Source organism: Oryctolagus cuniculus, chromosome 18 (genome assembly GCF_964237555.1).
Source record: "Oryctolagus cuniculus chromosome 18, mOryCun1.1, whole genome shotgun sequence".
Classification (NCBI taxonomy): Eukaryota; Metazoa; Chordata; class Mammalia; order Lagomorpha; family Leporidae; genus Oryctolagus; species Oryctolagus cuniculus.
The window spans coordinates 17,316,403-17,333,000 of NC_091449.1; the positions used below are offsets into that span (position 1 = coordinate 17,316,403).

Below are 16,598 nucleotides of genomic sequence, written 5' to 3' on the forward strand. Positions count from 1 at the left end.
CCGCGGCTCACCCGGGTGGGACTAACCTGCCCGTTTGCCATTAGTGAGAAAACCAACGGCGGCATTGAAAGGTGCGCAGCCCTGCGCAGGAGCACCAGCCGGGGGTCTGGCGAGAGCAGCCTCCCTTGATCTCCTCAGGGAGTGCAACCAGGTACTGCGAAGAATCGGAATGGGGCCGCGACTTCGCGGTCCCGAACTACATTTCCCAGAGGCCTTCACGGCATAAGACGATTTTTCTGCAAAAAGGCGTTTCCTCCTTACAGCTTTGGGGAGCGTCAGGTTGGCGAAGGAGGCGTCGTTCAGTCTGTTCAGTTTCGCCTGGTCGCGGCTCCACTCTGGGCTGGGCTACATCGGGGTGGAAAGGAAAGATCACAAGTCTGCCTGAGCCTCAAGCTCCTAGCAGGAGTCAGAAGAGGAAGCAGTGATGTCCTGGGACTGTGTGTGTGTGGAAATTCGACCATGGATTTAGGATTTGGGGTTTATGGGACTGGGAGACTCTACGGTCCCGTGGCTTTTGCGGTCCTGTGAATTTGCAGGTGTGTGTGTGTGACCGTGCTCGCGAATCGTGCATTCTCCTGTTCTGGTCCTGCAGTTTTGTCAGTGACAGTGTGTTGGTGGACTTCTTGAATGTGTCTGAGACAGCATTAATGAACTAGATGACCTGGGATTGGGAGCGTGACTGACAGGCAGGGAAATGTGGCCGGACTACCTGGATTCTAAACACATAGGGCCATTAACCAGCTTTGTGGCCTCAAACTAATTAAATTCTGGTAACGCTCAGTTTCTGCTACTGTGACAGTTTGAGACCATGATTTTTAGACCCACTTGAGCAGAAGTTTAGTCAGTCAGCTGCCGACGTAGACTCTTTGAGAGGAAGCGAGCTTCAAGTATCAGCAATGTCCCATTTCCCTGAAACCCAGATCGTCCACTGGGACTTCTATGTACATCAAATACACCTTAGAACCTACACTGGCTTCAGTAACAGGATGCTACTGTGAATTTGGGGAGGAATCTAGCTCCACAAAATGGAGACCCCGACTTCTCTGTTTCATAAAAAGGTACGCAATTGTTATTAATCTTTCTCTTACATGTAGGTGGTTGGATGTGGAGCCGACTACCCAGCTTAGTCTGTAATTACAAGGCAGGGCTGTATCATAATTCCTACTTCCTCTCTCAGCTCTACTCATACCTTTCTTGCAAGAGAGGAATCACAGGAGGATACAAAAAGGCATTGCACCGTGTTAGTGTCCACCCCTTCTCCCCTTTTATTAGTACCATAAACTTCCACTTGTTTTAGGAGTAGGAACACTTCCGGGACTTTTGAAATTTTTAGTATGTAGTAACACCTAAGAATCTGTTTCTTGTTTTATGTTTTGTTTTTGTATTTGTTTTTCAGAGGAAAAGAGAGCACACTCATTCACTGGTAGATTCCCAAAATGTCCGTGACAGGTAGGGCTGAGCCAGGGCTGGAGTCAAGAACTTAATCCAGGCCTCCCACGTGGGTGGCAGGAACTCAGCTACTTAAACCATCACCGCTGCCTCCCAGGGTCTGCATTGACAGAAAGCTAGAATCAGGAGCTAAAGCTGGAAATCGAACCCAAATATTTCAGTGTGTGACGTGGGCATCTTAACCACTAGGCTACACACTTACTCTGCTTATTCTTTCTATACCTGATGTGTGATGGGGACCTAGGGAATATGTCTTCCATTATTGATTCCTCCCCTCCATCAAAAGTTCACCACATTCATTCTGGAAATTATTCTACACCATCTTATTTTGTAGTCTACTCCTAAGGATTCCTAATGACATATAAATTAACGAGCTAGAGTGAAATGTGGGAACATTCATTTTAGAAAATTAGTATCTGGGGGCCAGCACTGTGGCATAGTTGGTTGTTTCCACCTGCGGCACCGGCATCCCATATGGGTGTCAGTTTGAGTCCCACCTGCTCCACTTCCTATCCACCTCCCTGTTAATGGCCCCGGGGAAAGCAGTGGAAGATGGTCCAAGTGCTTGGGCCCCTGCCACCCAAATAGGGGACCCAAATGGAGTTCCTGGCTCCTGGCTTCAGCCTTGTCCAGCTAAGGCCATTTCAGTCATTTGGGAGTGAACCAGAGAATAGAAGAGCTGTCTCTCTGTGTGTCCGTGTCTCTCTCTACCTTTCAAATAAACACAAATAAATCTTTTTTTAAAAAAGTGAAAATTAATTGTTTAGTCTTTATAAAAGTAATATCAAAACATGTCTGTTCCCCCAAAAAAATCACAAAAAAGATGATCAGAAACTATAAATAAATATATCCAAATAATCTAATAACCTGGAATAATTATTATTAACATTTTGCCATGCTTATTTTCATTTTAGTGCATATTTTAGAAAGAATCACTTATGCATATTTTTCTACAACATTTCATGCATAATAACAAATTTTGAACATATTTCCATTAGTGGTAAGTAAAAAATCAACATGTTAAATATATAACCTAATTTGAATGATGTTTCAAGCTTTCCTTTTTTATCTTTTTTGTCATTATAATTCATGCCTTAAAGAACTTCTTTGTACACATGTCTTTCAGCATATGTATAATTATTTCCCAGTCTAATTTATAAAAGTGAATTTCCTGGCTCAAACATCAGAAATTCAGTAAGGCCAGGACCTGTGTGAGAAATTTTAAAGGTTTTCAAGGACAAAGTACATTTCCTATTCTAAAGTTTATTATAACCCAGTATGAGAAAAAAATATACACAAATACTGCCTAAATAGAGTGTGGTAAGGGCATCCAAGGAAGTGCGAATGATACACCAGGAGATTTAAAAGAGAAAGGTATTATTTTGATTTCTGGAATCACTGATAACAGCAATACAAAACCAACATACTTTCCTCTTTATTTGAAAGGCAAAGAGAAACAGATAGACTGACAGCGATCTGCCATGTGCTGGCTCATTCCGCCAATGCCGGCAATAGCGGGGGCTGAGCCAGGCTGAATCCGGGGGCCTGGAGCTCCATCCAGGTTTCTCCTGTGGATGAGAGGAACACAAGCACACAAGTCACCACCTGCTGCCTACCAGAGTGCACGTGAGCAGGAAGCTAAAACTGGGACATGAACCCAGGCACTCTGACAGGGAATGCAGGCATCAAGCAGCTTTGCCTTAGCCACTGCACTGAATGCCCACGCTTCCGTCTAATGCTTATATTTTGTATTTTATTTTTAAAGTGTGACTTTTATTAGACAGCATTGGTTTTTGTAAGGCTTCTACAACACACACCAAACACCGGAATTAAGAGAAAGGTTTATTGTCGGGTGGGGGAAGCCCGATGGACCTGGGGAAAGGTGGAGAGAGTAAGAGAGAGAGGGATCAGGAGAGACAGTACGTGTGCTGGAAGCAGATCCTGTTATACATTTGCAGGGGTGGGAGGGAGCTGGGCAGGGAAGTAGGAGAAGCGAATCCCATTAGGGTGGAGGTGGAGCTGACACCTGTAGTTGGGCCATGGGGCTTACGACTGATTGATCGATTGATCGAAGCTTACTATGCAAGGTGGCCATGGGGGCCAGAACCTAAGATGGTGTCCATGTGTAGATGGTGCCACAGACAAGTCTGCACCATATTTATTAACAGTTTTTTTTTTAACAGTATTACTCATTTTCCGTATTTAGTAAGTTAACATTTAGTATAGTTTAGCTTTGGTCTACCATCTTAGTATTTATTTTCTTCCTTTTTGAAGGAATTCTAGATTCACATGTAGTTTAAGAAATTACTGAGAGAGATCACATGAAACTTTTTATCCAACTTCCTTCAATACAACTCTTATAAAATCATAAATATATAACAACCTGTAGATTTATATTTATACAGTCAAGATGTAAATATTTCCATCTTCACAAAAATTTTTCATCTGGTTTTTTATTTTTTTAAAAAGACTTATTTTATTTATTTGAAAGGTAGAATTGCAGAAAGAAAGAGAGAGAGATCTTTCATCCACTGGTTCACTCCCCAAATGGCCACAACAGCCTGCGCTGGGCCAGACTGAAGTTGGGAGCCAGGAACTTCTGGGTCTCCCATGTAGGCACAGGGTCCCAAGCAGTTGGGTCATCCTCAACTGCTTTCCCAGGCCATTACCAAGGAGCTGGATTGGAAATGGAGCAGTCAGGACTTGAACCAGTGCCCATATGGGATGCCAGTGCTCCAGGTGGAGGCTTAACCTACTATGCCACAGTGCCAGCCCCTCTTTCTAGTTTCTTTAAAGTAGAAGATGAAGTCATTGATTTGAGACCTTCCTTCTTTCTAATGTAGGTATTTAGTGTTACATATGCCCCCTGAATACTGCGTTAGTGGCATTCTATAATTTTTAAAAATTGGTGCCCAGCCCAGATGTATAATAGTTATACATATTTATGGGTTACTGTATGGTATTTCAATACATGTATGCAGTGTATAATGACAGGTAACTGGCATATTCATCATCTCAAACATTTATCTTTTTTTGAAATCAGCAATTAGTCATCGTCAACCATGGCGGTCAATTGTGCTATAGAGCATAGAAAGTGTTATGGATTAAACAGTACTTGGCTCCCCAAAATTCATGCAGATATTTAAGCCCCAAAATCTTGCATTAACAGTTAATGGATTAATGCTAATGGTTGATGGATTAGGGTGGACACTTCATCTGATGATGGCAGACGAGAGGTGGGGTTAGTGGGAGACATTTAGTATCACTGGGGGCTTGCCCTTGGAAGGTAATTCTCTTGAAAGGGTTGGCTTTTTAAGTGGAGTTTGGCCTAGCTCCTCTCTGCTTCTTGGCTTACCATGTGAGCTTCCCTCTGCACATGCTACATCATTGCTAGCCTCCACCAGATGGCCCACTAATGGAGCTACCTGATTTTGAACTGTGAACCTCCAAAGTGTTGAGTTGAAACAAACCTCTTCCTTCCCAAGAAGCTCAACTAAGGTGTTTCAGTAAAATTAATGAAAGCTAATACAGAAAACTGGTATCAAGAAGTGGGATATACCTGAATATGTGGAGGTTGGAAGAATTTGAAGAAGCAGACTAGAGAAAGTCTAGAATGCTACAAACAGTGTCATTGGTGATTCTGATGAGGCTTAGAAGACTGGAATGCTGGTAGAAATGTGGACAGTAAAGGCCATGCTGATGAGTTTTTCAGATGGAACTAAATATTCTACTAGAAACTGGACTAAAGATCACCCATGCTGGGGCTGGCGCTGTTGCTTGAGGAGTAAAGCCGCCACCTGCAGGGACGGCATCCCATACGGGTGCCGGTTTGAGTCTCAGCTGAAAGCAGTGGAAGATGGCCTAAGTCCTTGGGCCCCTGCACCCTCATGGGAGACCTGGAAGAAACTCCTGGCCCCGGATGGTCACAGCTCCAGCCGTTGCAGCCAGTTGGGGAGTGAACCAGCGGATGGAAGATCTCTCTCTCTCTCTCTCTCTGCCTCTCCTTTTCTCTCTGTGTAACTCTGACTTTCAAATAAATAAATAAATCTTTAAACAAAAAAGATCACCCATGCTACATGGGGGCAGAGAATCTGGAGTGTGACTTCATGGAGGTTGAACTTAAGATGGTGGACCCCGTGTTTGGTGGAGGACATCTCAAGGCAGCCAAGTGTTCTGGCCGCAGCCTGCGTGTTACTTGTTATTGTTACTGCTAGTAAGTTTTGCAGTGGGAATCAGGAGCAAGTGGGAGCAGAGCATGAAAAATTTCAGCCTGTCCAGGGAAGGAAGGAAGAAAAACTTGTTTAGGATAAGAAATTGAGTTAGAGAAACCATTTTCTAAACGGGTTAGTGCAAGGAAAAGGAAACCAAGTGTTTATGAGCAAGACGATCAGAGAAAGACTCTGCGGGCATTTCGGGGATCTTAAATGCCCCTCCCATTACTGGCCAGAACTGCTTCCGGAAATCCCAGAGACAGGATTCTGGCCAGTTGGCAGAGTTCTCAGAGGCCACTGCAGTCCTGGCTCGACAGGGTCCAGGAGTGGCTCCTGTTGGTGGCAAACCTTGGTGTCGTCGAGGTGAAGCGGGTTTTGCAGGTGTGCAGAATGCAAGAGTTATATGGTCACGGTGGCTTCTACCAAGTTTTCAAAGGTAAGCCTCTGAGGCCAGAAAAGAGTCGTGCTGCAGGACTGGGGGGCCTGCATGGAGTGGTACAAAAATGAAGCTAATAAGCGTGGAGCTTCAGAAGAAATCTCAGAAAAGTAAAGGTGCCAGCCATGTCAGGCACGCACCAAGGAATATGGCAGGCAAACCCGGGAAAGCTGCAGACGCCAGCATTAGTCCCAGAGAGCAGCCATGGGGGCCTCCACCTCGAATGCAAAGGATGTTTCAAACTTGGGGTCCAGGCAGACACCTGTCACAGGGGCGGAGCCACAGCAGGGTGGCTAGGAAATGCCAAGTGGAAATGTAGGGGTGGAGCTGCGTTCAAGTAACCACCTCCAAAGCAATAGCGCGGGCGGCGGGAAGCAGGACCGGGCGGAAGGAAGCATAACGCGCTTGCGCACTCTATCTCCCGGCACTCCACTTTTTTTTTCCGGCATTCCAGTAGGATTCTAGGAAGTCACCCACTCTTGTGTATTAGTGCAGTGTGCGCGCCCAAACCTCTCCCCCTGCAGTTAGGTTGGGGCTGTGTGTTGGAAACGGAAATAGGTCGAGCCCTGTGCCTGTGCACCGTCCCCTGTGACACCCGGCGCAGTACCTGTGCCCGGCCCAAGCAAGGAGCTGAAAGGAAAACGGACTTTCGGACTCTTTTCTGGAAGACCGGGGCCTGAGGGAGTACGAGGATGCGGTGCCGAGGGGGTGGTGCTAGCAACCCTGAGCGGCGCTGAGCCAAGGTACGCGGACTCCGCTGCGGACTACATTTCCCAGTGGCCCCCGCGGGAACTGGGCCGTCGGTCCCTTTGTGTCCTCCGGAGGCCTAGGTTGCTGAGGCGCTTTTTTCCGGGCCGGCAGTATTTGGGTTCCCCGTAACTCTTAGACGGGGCGTAAGGCCCTAGTGGAGATTTCCGGAGATTTCCAAGCGGAAACGGGCTCTTTCCGCAGTTCAGTTCTGCAGGTAGGGAGCGGGCTGAGGAGTGGCCTGTGGGTCACCCTGACGCCGACCCCAGGCCCCTTGCCGTGACTCTCCGTGTGAGACAGTCACCACACTTGCCTGTCTTACCTGTGCGACTGCGGGTGTGGGTCGATGATGGGTGCCCTAGAGCGTCAGGCTGTGAGTGCGGGAGCGTGGGCATTCCTTGCCCTCGGTTGTGCCGGTACCCGCGGCCTCTTTGTGACTGGGGTGTGTGAATGACACCGTCGGTTCTGATACCGTAGTGTCCGAGATTTGGGGTCTGGGGGAAGGTGTCCGTGTGAAACTGCCCATGCCCATGGCGTCTGGGGCAAGCAGCTGGCACTGTAGTTTCTAAGACTGGATATGTGAGGGTACTGAGTGATAACTGGTGACACCCAGTATCTGCTAAAGCCACCCAAGTGATGTCATTATGCCACCAAGTGTCAGAATCACTGATTGATTGGAGAGTAGCCCTGTGGATTCAGGCAGCCTTGTATTTGATGTTTTCACATTTTTATTTACTGTTTCAGTTTTATTTGAAGAGGGGGGAGAGATTCCATCCACAGGTTCACTCACCCCAATGCCTGAAACAGCCAGCGCTGGGCCAGGTTGAAGCCAGGAGCTAAGAACTCCATCTGGGTCTCCCATGCGTGTCAGGGACCCAAGTACTTGAGCCATTACCTGCTGAATTCCAGGGGTGTGCATTAGCGGGAAACTGGAATCAGGAAGAGTTGCAGCTGGAACGCAGTCATTCCCTTGTGGAATGGGCCATTCCAACCAGCGTATCAGTTGTCTCAACCGCTGTGATTGATGTGATTATTTATTGGTTTTGTGACTTTATGTAAGTGATGAAGTTTCTTGGAGTCTTGTTTTGTAAAACCTAGAAAATCTATTATTAAAATAAAAATTAGGAAATAATTTAGGCACAGATTGAAATTCTATGCAAAAAAAATTCCTAGGTCTCCTTTATGCTCTCTTTATTGGAGGAAAGTTGACAGCAGGAGGGAAGAGAAGCCCAAAGAGCCCAGACTGGTGATTCTGGATGCTGCAACACCAGCCGCGCTGCTTGTATTTTCTTCCCCGTCTCAGTCATCTGAGGACACTGCCATTTCTCAAGAGAAGAGCCATTAGGAAGAAAGAATGGCTGTGGGGCTGCTTAAAGCCATGTACCAGGTGAGTTGGTGTTTGCTCTCTTTCCTGAAATACCTTCCAGTTTTTCAAACGAAGAACACATTAACTTTCCTTTTGCTGAAACGTTTCTGGGTAACCAGTCTTGCCACTTCTGAAAACCCTCCAGTGGAATTCCTGTCTCAGATAGGTCAGTGTGGGAGTCTTGGCCAGCAGGGCCCTGTGTCATCTGGTCCATTCCTATCCCTCTGACCTGATCTAATTTCTCTCTCCTGATCTTCCAACTCAAGCCCCCCGTTCCAGCCACAGCAGCTTCCTTGTAACTAGTTGAGAATGTTCTTATTGCAGCTCCTTGTACTTGCTGTTCCCTCAGCCTGAAAAACTGTTCCTTCAGATACAGAAACAGGTCAACGTCTTCATTCTAGTTCTGTCCCAAACGTCATTCATTCACCACATGCTACTTAAGTACCTATTAATTTGGGTGTCCCAAAGCTTAGTCCCTGAGCCTCTTTTCTTATACTCACTACTTTGTCTCATGGCTTCAAATACCATTTACGTGCCAACAGTTACTTTTTTTTTTTTTTTAAAGATTTATTTATTTGTTTGAAAGAGTTACACAGAGAGAGGAGAGGCAGAGAGAGGTCTTCCATCCACTGGTTCGCTCCCCAGTTGTCTGCAATGGCTAGAGCTGCGCTGATCCGAAGGCAGAAGCCTGGAGCTTCTTCCTGGTCTCCCATGTGGGTGCAGGGGCCCAAAGAGAGCTGGATTGGAAGTGGAGTGGCCAGGTCTCGAACCGGTGCCCATATGGGAATCTGGCACTTCAGGCCAGGGCGTTAACCTGCTGCGCCACAGCGTCGGCCCTGCCAACAGTTACTGATTGTATACAGCCTGGACCGCTTCCCAAATTCCCTGGTAATGAGGCAAGTTTGCGTACAGGAGTGTAGGCTCAGATGCAGATAAGAGTATAAATGTTGTGGTGAGAGTTTGAGGAGATTCTCTTTGAATGAAAGTAAGATCATCAGATGAGAGTGATAGACTGGAAGGAGGTATGGAAGGTTTGAGCAGAGTGGGAAAGAATGGGCTAGGGAAATGTTGGTGGCATTTTGGCCCACGTGAGGGTAAGGATCATTAACTTAAACTAATTAGCATGGTGGGTATGATTTTCTCTAGCAAAGTTCAGCTTCTTAGGGTATAGTCACAAAATAAACTAAAAGAGGGCTTTAGTTTAATGAGGTGGTTATAGTTACGTGAGAGAGGGGGTGGGGAAGTTGAAGGCATACGCGGGGGGTACTTACAACAAATGGTTGTGCTAGGAAGTGAAGGTATGTGGGCACGAGGAACAGTGAAACCAGTGAATCGTTATGTTCTTGTAAGGTCAAAAAAATTTTCCTGATTGAGAGTATCAGAGAGAAAATTGAAATAAAAAAGGTGGAAATAACTGGGATTATGGAGAATTTGGAACTTACTGGTAGTGACCAGGTCTGCGTCCTAACCGTGGAGGAGTGGAGGACAAGATTATTGGAGGAGAGTGGGTGTCGGAGAATTAAGAGGCCAGGTTGTTGGGGTGTTTCTTATATGGATATGGAAGTGATCAGATTATGATAGGAATAGCACTGGAGACAGTGGCAGTAGCCTGGTGCTGAAGTGTTCAAGCCATGACAGAATTCCTGTCTTTGATTAACTGTAGATAACTAAACTAAGGAGAAATTTCCTCTGATTTCGTAAGATTTAAAATTAGTTGTTTTTAGTGAGGTTGGGGGAGGAAATGGTCTGGAAACAGATAGGAGGAGCAAAGAGGTTACCTGCCTCACCTCTCACTTCCGGGTGCTGTGGTACAAACATTTTGGGAAATAAGACTTCCCCCCAACCCTCCCCCCGACACCCAATGACCGGGCTTCAGAGGAAGGAATCTTTGCACCTAGAAGCCACTGTAGCTCTCTGTTAAAGTTTTTGAAGTTTAATGAAATTGAATATTTGCTCTGCCTAGTCTAGCACAATTTTCAGAGGTATAGCAAGCAATTTCTGGTGTCATTGGTAGAGGGTGGGAGGGCAGTTACAATTATTAAGGAGTGCTTTTATTTGTAACATGTGTCAGTGGGACTGATAACCCTGTTATATACCTTTTTAAATTTTTGGTTAATGTGTTCTGCTTGCTCATTTTAAAGTGGGTACAGTGCATTTTTTTAAAAAAAGGTTTATTTATTTGAAAGTCAGAGTTAGGCAGAGAGAGAGAGTGAGAGAGAGAGGTCTTCCATCCGTTGGTTCACTCCCCGATTGGCCATAACAGCTGGAACTGCGCCCATCTGAAGCCAGGAGCCAGGAGCTCCTTCTGTGTCTCCCACACAGGTGCAGGGGCCCAAGTACTTGGGCCATCTTCTACTGCTTTCCCAGGCCATAGCAGAGAGCTGGATGGGAAGAGGAGCAGCTGGGACTAGAACCGGCGCCCATGTGGGATGCCGGCACTGCAGGTGGCAGATCTACCCGCTGTGCCATAGCACCGGCCCCTACAGTGCATTTTTGATCCTCTTATAGCTTCTTGAAATTTTCAAACCATTCATTCATTAATTCAGTTTATTCAACAAGTATTTGCATTTCTGATCATGCCAATTACTATTTAATTGGGGATATAGCAGGACCAAAGCAAAAATGTATTCTGCCCTCATCACACCTACATTTTCACTGGGAGTGGGGGGAGACAGACAATAAATAAGCAAAATAATTAAAAAGCTGTGGAGAAAGATAAAACAGGATTAGTGGAATCATGAAACGGAGTAGGAACATTGCTGTTTTCATATGGAATGATCTGAGGAGTACAAAGGCCCTGAGTGAGAAAATGGTTGACATATTTGCAGATATTAGGGAGAAACCAGTGTAGTGGGGTAGACTAAATGAGGTGGGATGGTAAGAGCAGAGGTTATTTCATTTATTTTATTTCAGGAGTTGGTGACCTTTGGAGATGTGGCTGTAGACTTTTCCCAAGAGGAGTGGGACTGTCTAGATTCTTCTCAAAGGCACCTATACAGTAATGTGATGCTGGAGAACTACAGCGTCTTGGTATCTCTGGGTAAGGATAGCTTCCCCTTGCAAAATTGAATTTCTCCTCATAAGGGACTCCTTGCTACACTAGTGTGAATTTTTTGATAGTATCTGCAATGCCTGGCTGAATGTGTGCTCTCTGTGCCCAGTAGATGGGTTAGTAACTATGGAGTTGGTAATGGACAGTTCTGTTATTGAATTATGCCTAACACATTAGCTTTCCCATCCTTCTAATACATGTCCCTGATAAATTTTCCTTTGACTTAGTGTAAGCTCCCCACCCCTACTCCCTGCATGATCAGTAGGTCGATTGTGTGTTCTACGATAGCCATAGCATGATCCAGTTGTGTTTCTTTTCATACGTGCAGGACTTTGCTTTTCTAAGCCAAGTGTGATATTATTGTTGGAACAAGGAAAAGAGCCCTGGATGGTGAAGAGAGAGCTGACGAAAGGCTTGTGCTCAGGTGAGTGAAGAGGAACTAGGCAGGCCAAAACCTTTGCAGGTGACAGCTCAGCTTGACTCAAAGGTATTGCCCTTTCACTCTTCATTAGTGGAATTTCTGCTCAAATGTTCTAGGTTTTAATAATAACTTGACCTTTTAGGATTTTTTTCCTATTTGCTATTTTTAATTGTCTCAGTTTTCATACTTTGTCCTCTCCATTCTAATAGCTCATTTATCTATTCTCTGAGTTGTGTTTCCTCTCAGTTTCATAAGCCTCTTCCCATTTTAAAAAATCTTTTCCTAATCTGATGAGCTTTTGAGCTCTATAGAAGGCTGTAAATGAAGAACTAGGCTCAAACCTTGCCTGATATTTACATGCAGTGACTTTCAGAAAAGTTACTTAACTTCCCTGTGGTTCTGTGTTGTCACTGTAAAGTGAGGTTATACTTTGAGTGTTTTAAATAATTTCATCTCATCTCATGCTAAGAACTCTCTCGCTGTTAGCTGCTAGTAGTAGTAAAAGCAACAGCAGCAATTATAGAAACAGTAAGCTTCCAAAAGCCACATTATTTCTCTGAAAGGTCAAGTTTATTCGTTCCTTTAAACAGCATTACTAAATTTGCCATTTAAACATCGTACTTGCAAGGTGCTGGGGTATTTTACATACAGTTTACAGTTAATCAGACAGTTGATAGGCTAATAGTAGGGATATGACATAGCTGTACTATGGTATATCTGAAGAGAAAGCTGATGTAAAAGAAGCTCACAGGAAAAGCTAAGAGGCAGGATTTCTTGGAGGATGATGGTCTTTAAACAGCAGCTACAAAAAATCTGAGGAAAAAGAGATTAAGAGTGTGGCTTTTTGATGTGGGAAGGATTTTTACATTGATACAGGAAGCATTAAGGTAAATGGAAGGGGTCCAGCATTGTGGTGTAGCAAGTTAAGTTTCCACCTGTGATGCCGGCATCCCATATGGGCACTGGTTTGAGGCCCAGCTGCTCCACTTCCAGTCCAGCTCCTTGCTAATGTGCCTGGGAAAGCAGTAGAAGGTGGCCCAAGTCCTTGGGCCCTTGCATACTCGTGGGACTCCCAGGAAAAGTTCCTGGTTCCTAAATTCGGCCTGGCCCAGCCCTGGCCATTGCAGCCATTTGGGGAGTGAACCAGAGGATGGAAGATCTCTCTCTCCTCTTTTCAAATAAATAAAAAATAAGATTATTATTATTATTATTTATTTGAAAGAGTTACAGAGAGGTAGAGGCAGAGGCAGACAGAGAATCTTCCATCTGCTGGTTCACTCCCCAAGTGGCCACAGTGGTCAGAGCTGGGCCAGGGCAAAGCCAGGAGCCAGGAGCTTCACCCAGGTCTCCCACATGGGTGCAGGGAACCAAGGACTTGGGCCATCCTCCGCTGTCTTACAAGGCGCATCAGCAGAAAGTTGGATCAGAAGCAGAGCAGCCAGGACTCCAACCAATGCCCATATGGGATACCAGCACTGCAGGCAGCGGCTTTATTCACTATGCTGTAGCGCCAGCCCCAAAAATAAAATCTTTAAAAAAAAAAGGTAAATGAAGGCCTGATACCCGATAATTGTATGTATTTCTGTTAACACAACTCCCCAGCTTACCCCCACCACCTCTGCCCAATCTTTTTTGTCTTTGTTCAGATTTCACAGAAAAAAATTTGATGTGGAACTTTAGTGTCAAAGGATATATTATGAAGTTTTATATATTATTTATTATTAAATAAATCATATCCATCAATATATATTAGCGTATATATGTAGTTTAAGTAATAATAGAACAAAATTTCATGTAGATACAGAAAATTGTCCATGTCATTTCAGATGTTTGAGGGCCCCTGCCTAATGACATCTGATGCCCCTGCCATGGCTCATCCTCTCCCTTCATTGGGGTATCTGTTACCCTGAAGTTTTGCTTATCACTTCTTAGCTGTTCTTTTTCTGTACATGTATCCTCAACTTTTTACGTATGGAAATATATTGCATGTGTAGTCCTGTGACTTTCTTCCCAACTCAAAATTATATTGGTGAGATTTCATCCATGCTGATTTCTATAGTTCTGGTTCACTGGTGAAATATAATATCTTCCATTGTATAAACTACAATTTATCCTTTGATGATCATTTGAATTAAGGTTTATGCTGTTATAAATATTACTGCTATGAATCTTGATATTTTATATATTTTCTCCTAATCTGTGGCTTTTCTTTTCATCTCTCTCTCTCTCTCTTTTTTTTAAAGATTTGTTTATTTGAAAGTGCAATAGAGAGGGAGAGAGAGAGATCCTCCATCTGCTGGTTGACTCCCCAAATGCCAACACTAGCCAGGGGTGGGCCAGACTGAAGCCGGGAGCTTAGGCCTCCATCCAGGTCTCCCACATAGCAGGGACCCAAGTACTTGGGCCATCAGCTGCTGCCTCCCAGGTACATTAGTAGTAAGCTGAATTGGAAGCTGGAGTTAAGACTTGATCCCAGGCACTCTGATATGGGATGCAGGCATCCCAAGTGTGACATAACCTGCTACACCTCAGCGTCTTCACTGTGAACCTTATTATACATGACTGCTGGTTCATATATTGTGGGGAGCAGCCCGGACTGGACTGAGTTACTGGAATTAAGACTTATTCTATGCATCTGCTCTCCCACAATATGGCGCTGGGAGAGAAGTAAACAGCTTCCGCACAGCTGCCTCCAGTTCAGCTAATAAACTATAGGACTTGCTCCTGATTGGAGGAGAGCAGCGTACTCGGCGTGTGGGCAGCCGAGTTAGGATTGGTAGAGGAGGACTATAAAGGAGGAGAGAGACGGCATGCACCAGGAACATCTAAGGGGAACATCTAGCTGAAGGAACACCTGTGCAGCCCCCGAGAGAACCGGCCGGCGGTGTGCCGCTCCCCTGCGGAAGTGGGGAATGTGGCCAGGGGGAACTGCCCTTCCACGGAGGTGGAAGGGACAGTAGCCAACCCGGGAAGAACCAGCAGCAAACCCGGGGAGGGCCGAGCAGACGAAAGAACAGCGCAGGGTCCTGTGTCGTTCCTCCACGAAGAGGGGGAGCGACAATATATGCTGGTGCTCGGTTAGAAAAATTACCAAGGAATTTACTGGATAGGGCTATTTAAGCTTCCAAAGCGCTTATACTAATTCATATTTCTAACAGCTGTATGTGAGAGTTCCCATTGCTCCACATCTGGAATTGAAAAATTACCAAATTTTTTTGCCATCTTGGTGGGTGGGAAATATTATATGCATATACTTTAGTATATTATTTTCCTTGATTACTCTAGAGATTCTTTTCATATTTATAGTGACCACTTGTAGTTTTTCTTTTGAGACATGCCTGGTTGAGTCTTTCTCATTTGGGAGAAGTTGTCTTTTATATATATATATTTTTTAATTTATATTTTTGATATTTTGAGACTTCTTTGTTCTGAGATCAAAAGCCTTTTCTAAACATTTCCCTTCTGTATTTAGGTCCAATTGGAATGGATTTTTGAAAATTATTTGGTATAAGAATTTAATTTGTGCCTTAGGTAAAAAACAAAATGTCAAACGTATTTCTTGAATAAATTATCTCTCTTTACCTGTTGTTCTGAATGTTACCCCCTAGTATCTTAATTTTTAGTCTCTATAGGTCTGCTTTTGAGCTTTATTCTGTTCTATTGATCTCTATTTCCTTATATCAGAACCACATTGTCTTTTTTTATTTATTTATTTTTTTTTGACAGGCAGAGTTAGAAAGTGAGAGAGAGACAGAGAGACAGAGAGAAAGGTCTTCCTTCCGTTGGTTCACCCCCAATCCGATCCCGATCCAAAGCCAGGAGCCAGGTGCCTCCTCCTGGTCTCCCATGTGGGTGCAGGGCCCAAGGACCTGGGCCACAACAGAGAGCTGGACTGGAAGAGGAGCAACCGGGACAGAATCTGCCGCCCCAGTCGGGGCTAGAACCCGGTGTGCCAACGCTGCAGGCGGAGGATTAGCCTAGTGAGCCGCGGCGCCAGCTACATTGTCTAATAAAAATGCTTTAAAACTGAATATCTGTTAAGGAAAATTCCTACACTTTGTTTATGTTCTTCAGAATTTCCCTTTTGCCTTTTGGCTGTCTAAATAAAGTGTAGGGCCAACTTGTCAATTTCTATTAATAAATAACAAAGAGATGTTGACTTTTGATTCAAGTTTTATGTATAATATAATTAGTTTTCAAAATTTTTCCATTAGTATTAGTTTTGATGTAAGTATTCAAATTTATTGGATGAAATTGTCCATCATTTTCTTTCATCTGAAGTTGGGAGGGGATGAGTGTGTTTTGTCTAGCAGTTAGGACACCCATTAAGATGCCCATACTCTGTATTGGAGTGCCTGAGTTCAAGTCCTGGCTCTGTTTCCAGTTCCAGCTTCCTGCTAATGCTGTACTCCAAGGAGGCAGCAGGTGGTGACTCGAGTAATTGGGTAATTGGGTTCCTGCCACCCATGTAGTAGACTCAAACTGAGTTCCCATTTCCCAACTTGGATCTGGCGCAGTCCTGGCTGCTGTGGACATTTGGGGAATGAACCAGTGGGTAGGAGCTGTCTGTCTCTCTTGATCTGTTTTGCATCTTTCTGCCTCTCCAGTGAATAAGTAACAAAGTTGGTAGTATAGGTCATTGTGACCTTTTCATCCCTGAAAAAGTCTTTCCAAGAGGTTATCTGGTTTGTGTGTGTGTGTTTTCAGACATTTACACTTCATTAATCTATAATTTATCTTTTTAAAAATTTCATGTATTCATCCACTTTATTGTTTTATTCTACTTACATTTCTTTATCGTAATCTTTCTTTTTTTAACTGTCAAAGTTAAACAGTTCCTTGCTTTTGAGACTTCTCATTTCTATAATAGAGATTTAGAGCTATATTAGTAATATATCCCAGGTATTTTGTTATAT

At 44.4% G+C, this 16,598-nt stretch overlaps 2 protein-coding genes across 13 annotated transcripts in view; one reads left to right on the forward strand and one right to left on the reverse strand.

Annotated features, from left to right (window-relative positions):
• The window catches only part of LOC100345491 (zinc finger protein 569), a 37,055-nt gene extending 31,805 nt beyond the window's left edge, over nucleotides 1-5,250 (reverse strand). For all 7 annotated transcript variants that reach the window (XM_070062287.1, XM_070062282.1, XM_070062280.1 and 4 more), the window contains exon 1: nucleotides 27-5,250. The gene's annotated coding sequence lies outside the window, so the exon portion shown is untranslated. The remainder of the gene's footprint in view (nucleotides 1-26) is intronic.
• A 1,316-nt stretch (nucleotides 5,251-6,566) lies between these two features.
• Nucleotides 6,567-16,598, forward strand: part of LOC138846461 (zinc finger protein 570-like) — an 84,511-nt gene continuing 74,479 nt past the window's right edge. For 2 of the 6 annotated variants that reach the window (XR_011383959.1, XM_070062407.1), the window contains exons 1-4: nucleotides 6,909-7,060; nucleotides 8,017-8,230; nucleotides 11,123-11,249; nucleotides 11,590-11,685. Coding sequence is in view for 1 of the 6 variants with exons in the window: in XM_070062407.1 (XP_069918508.1) it covers nucleotides 8,198-8,230; nucleotides 11,123-11,249; nucleotides 11,590-11,685 (256 nt within the window). In the remaining 5 variants the exon portion in view is untranslated. Of the gene's footprint in view, nucleotides 6,840-6,907; nucleotides 7,061-8,016; nucleotides 8,231-11,122; nucleotides 11,250-11,589; nucleotides 11,686-16,598 lie in introns of those variants that run through there. The other 4 variants (XR_011383962.1, XR_011383963.1, XR_011383961.1 and 1 more) reach the window with 4 other exon arrangements.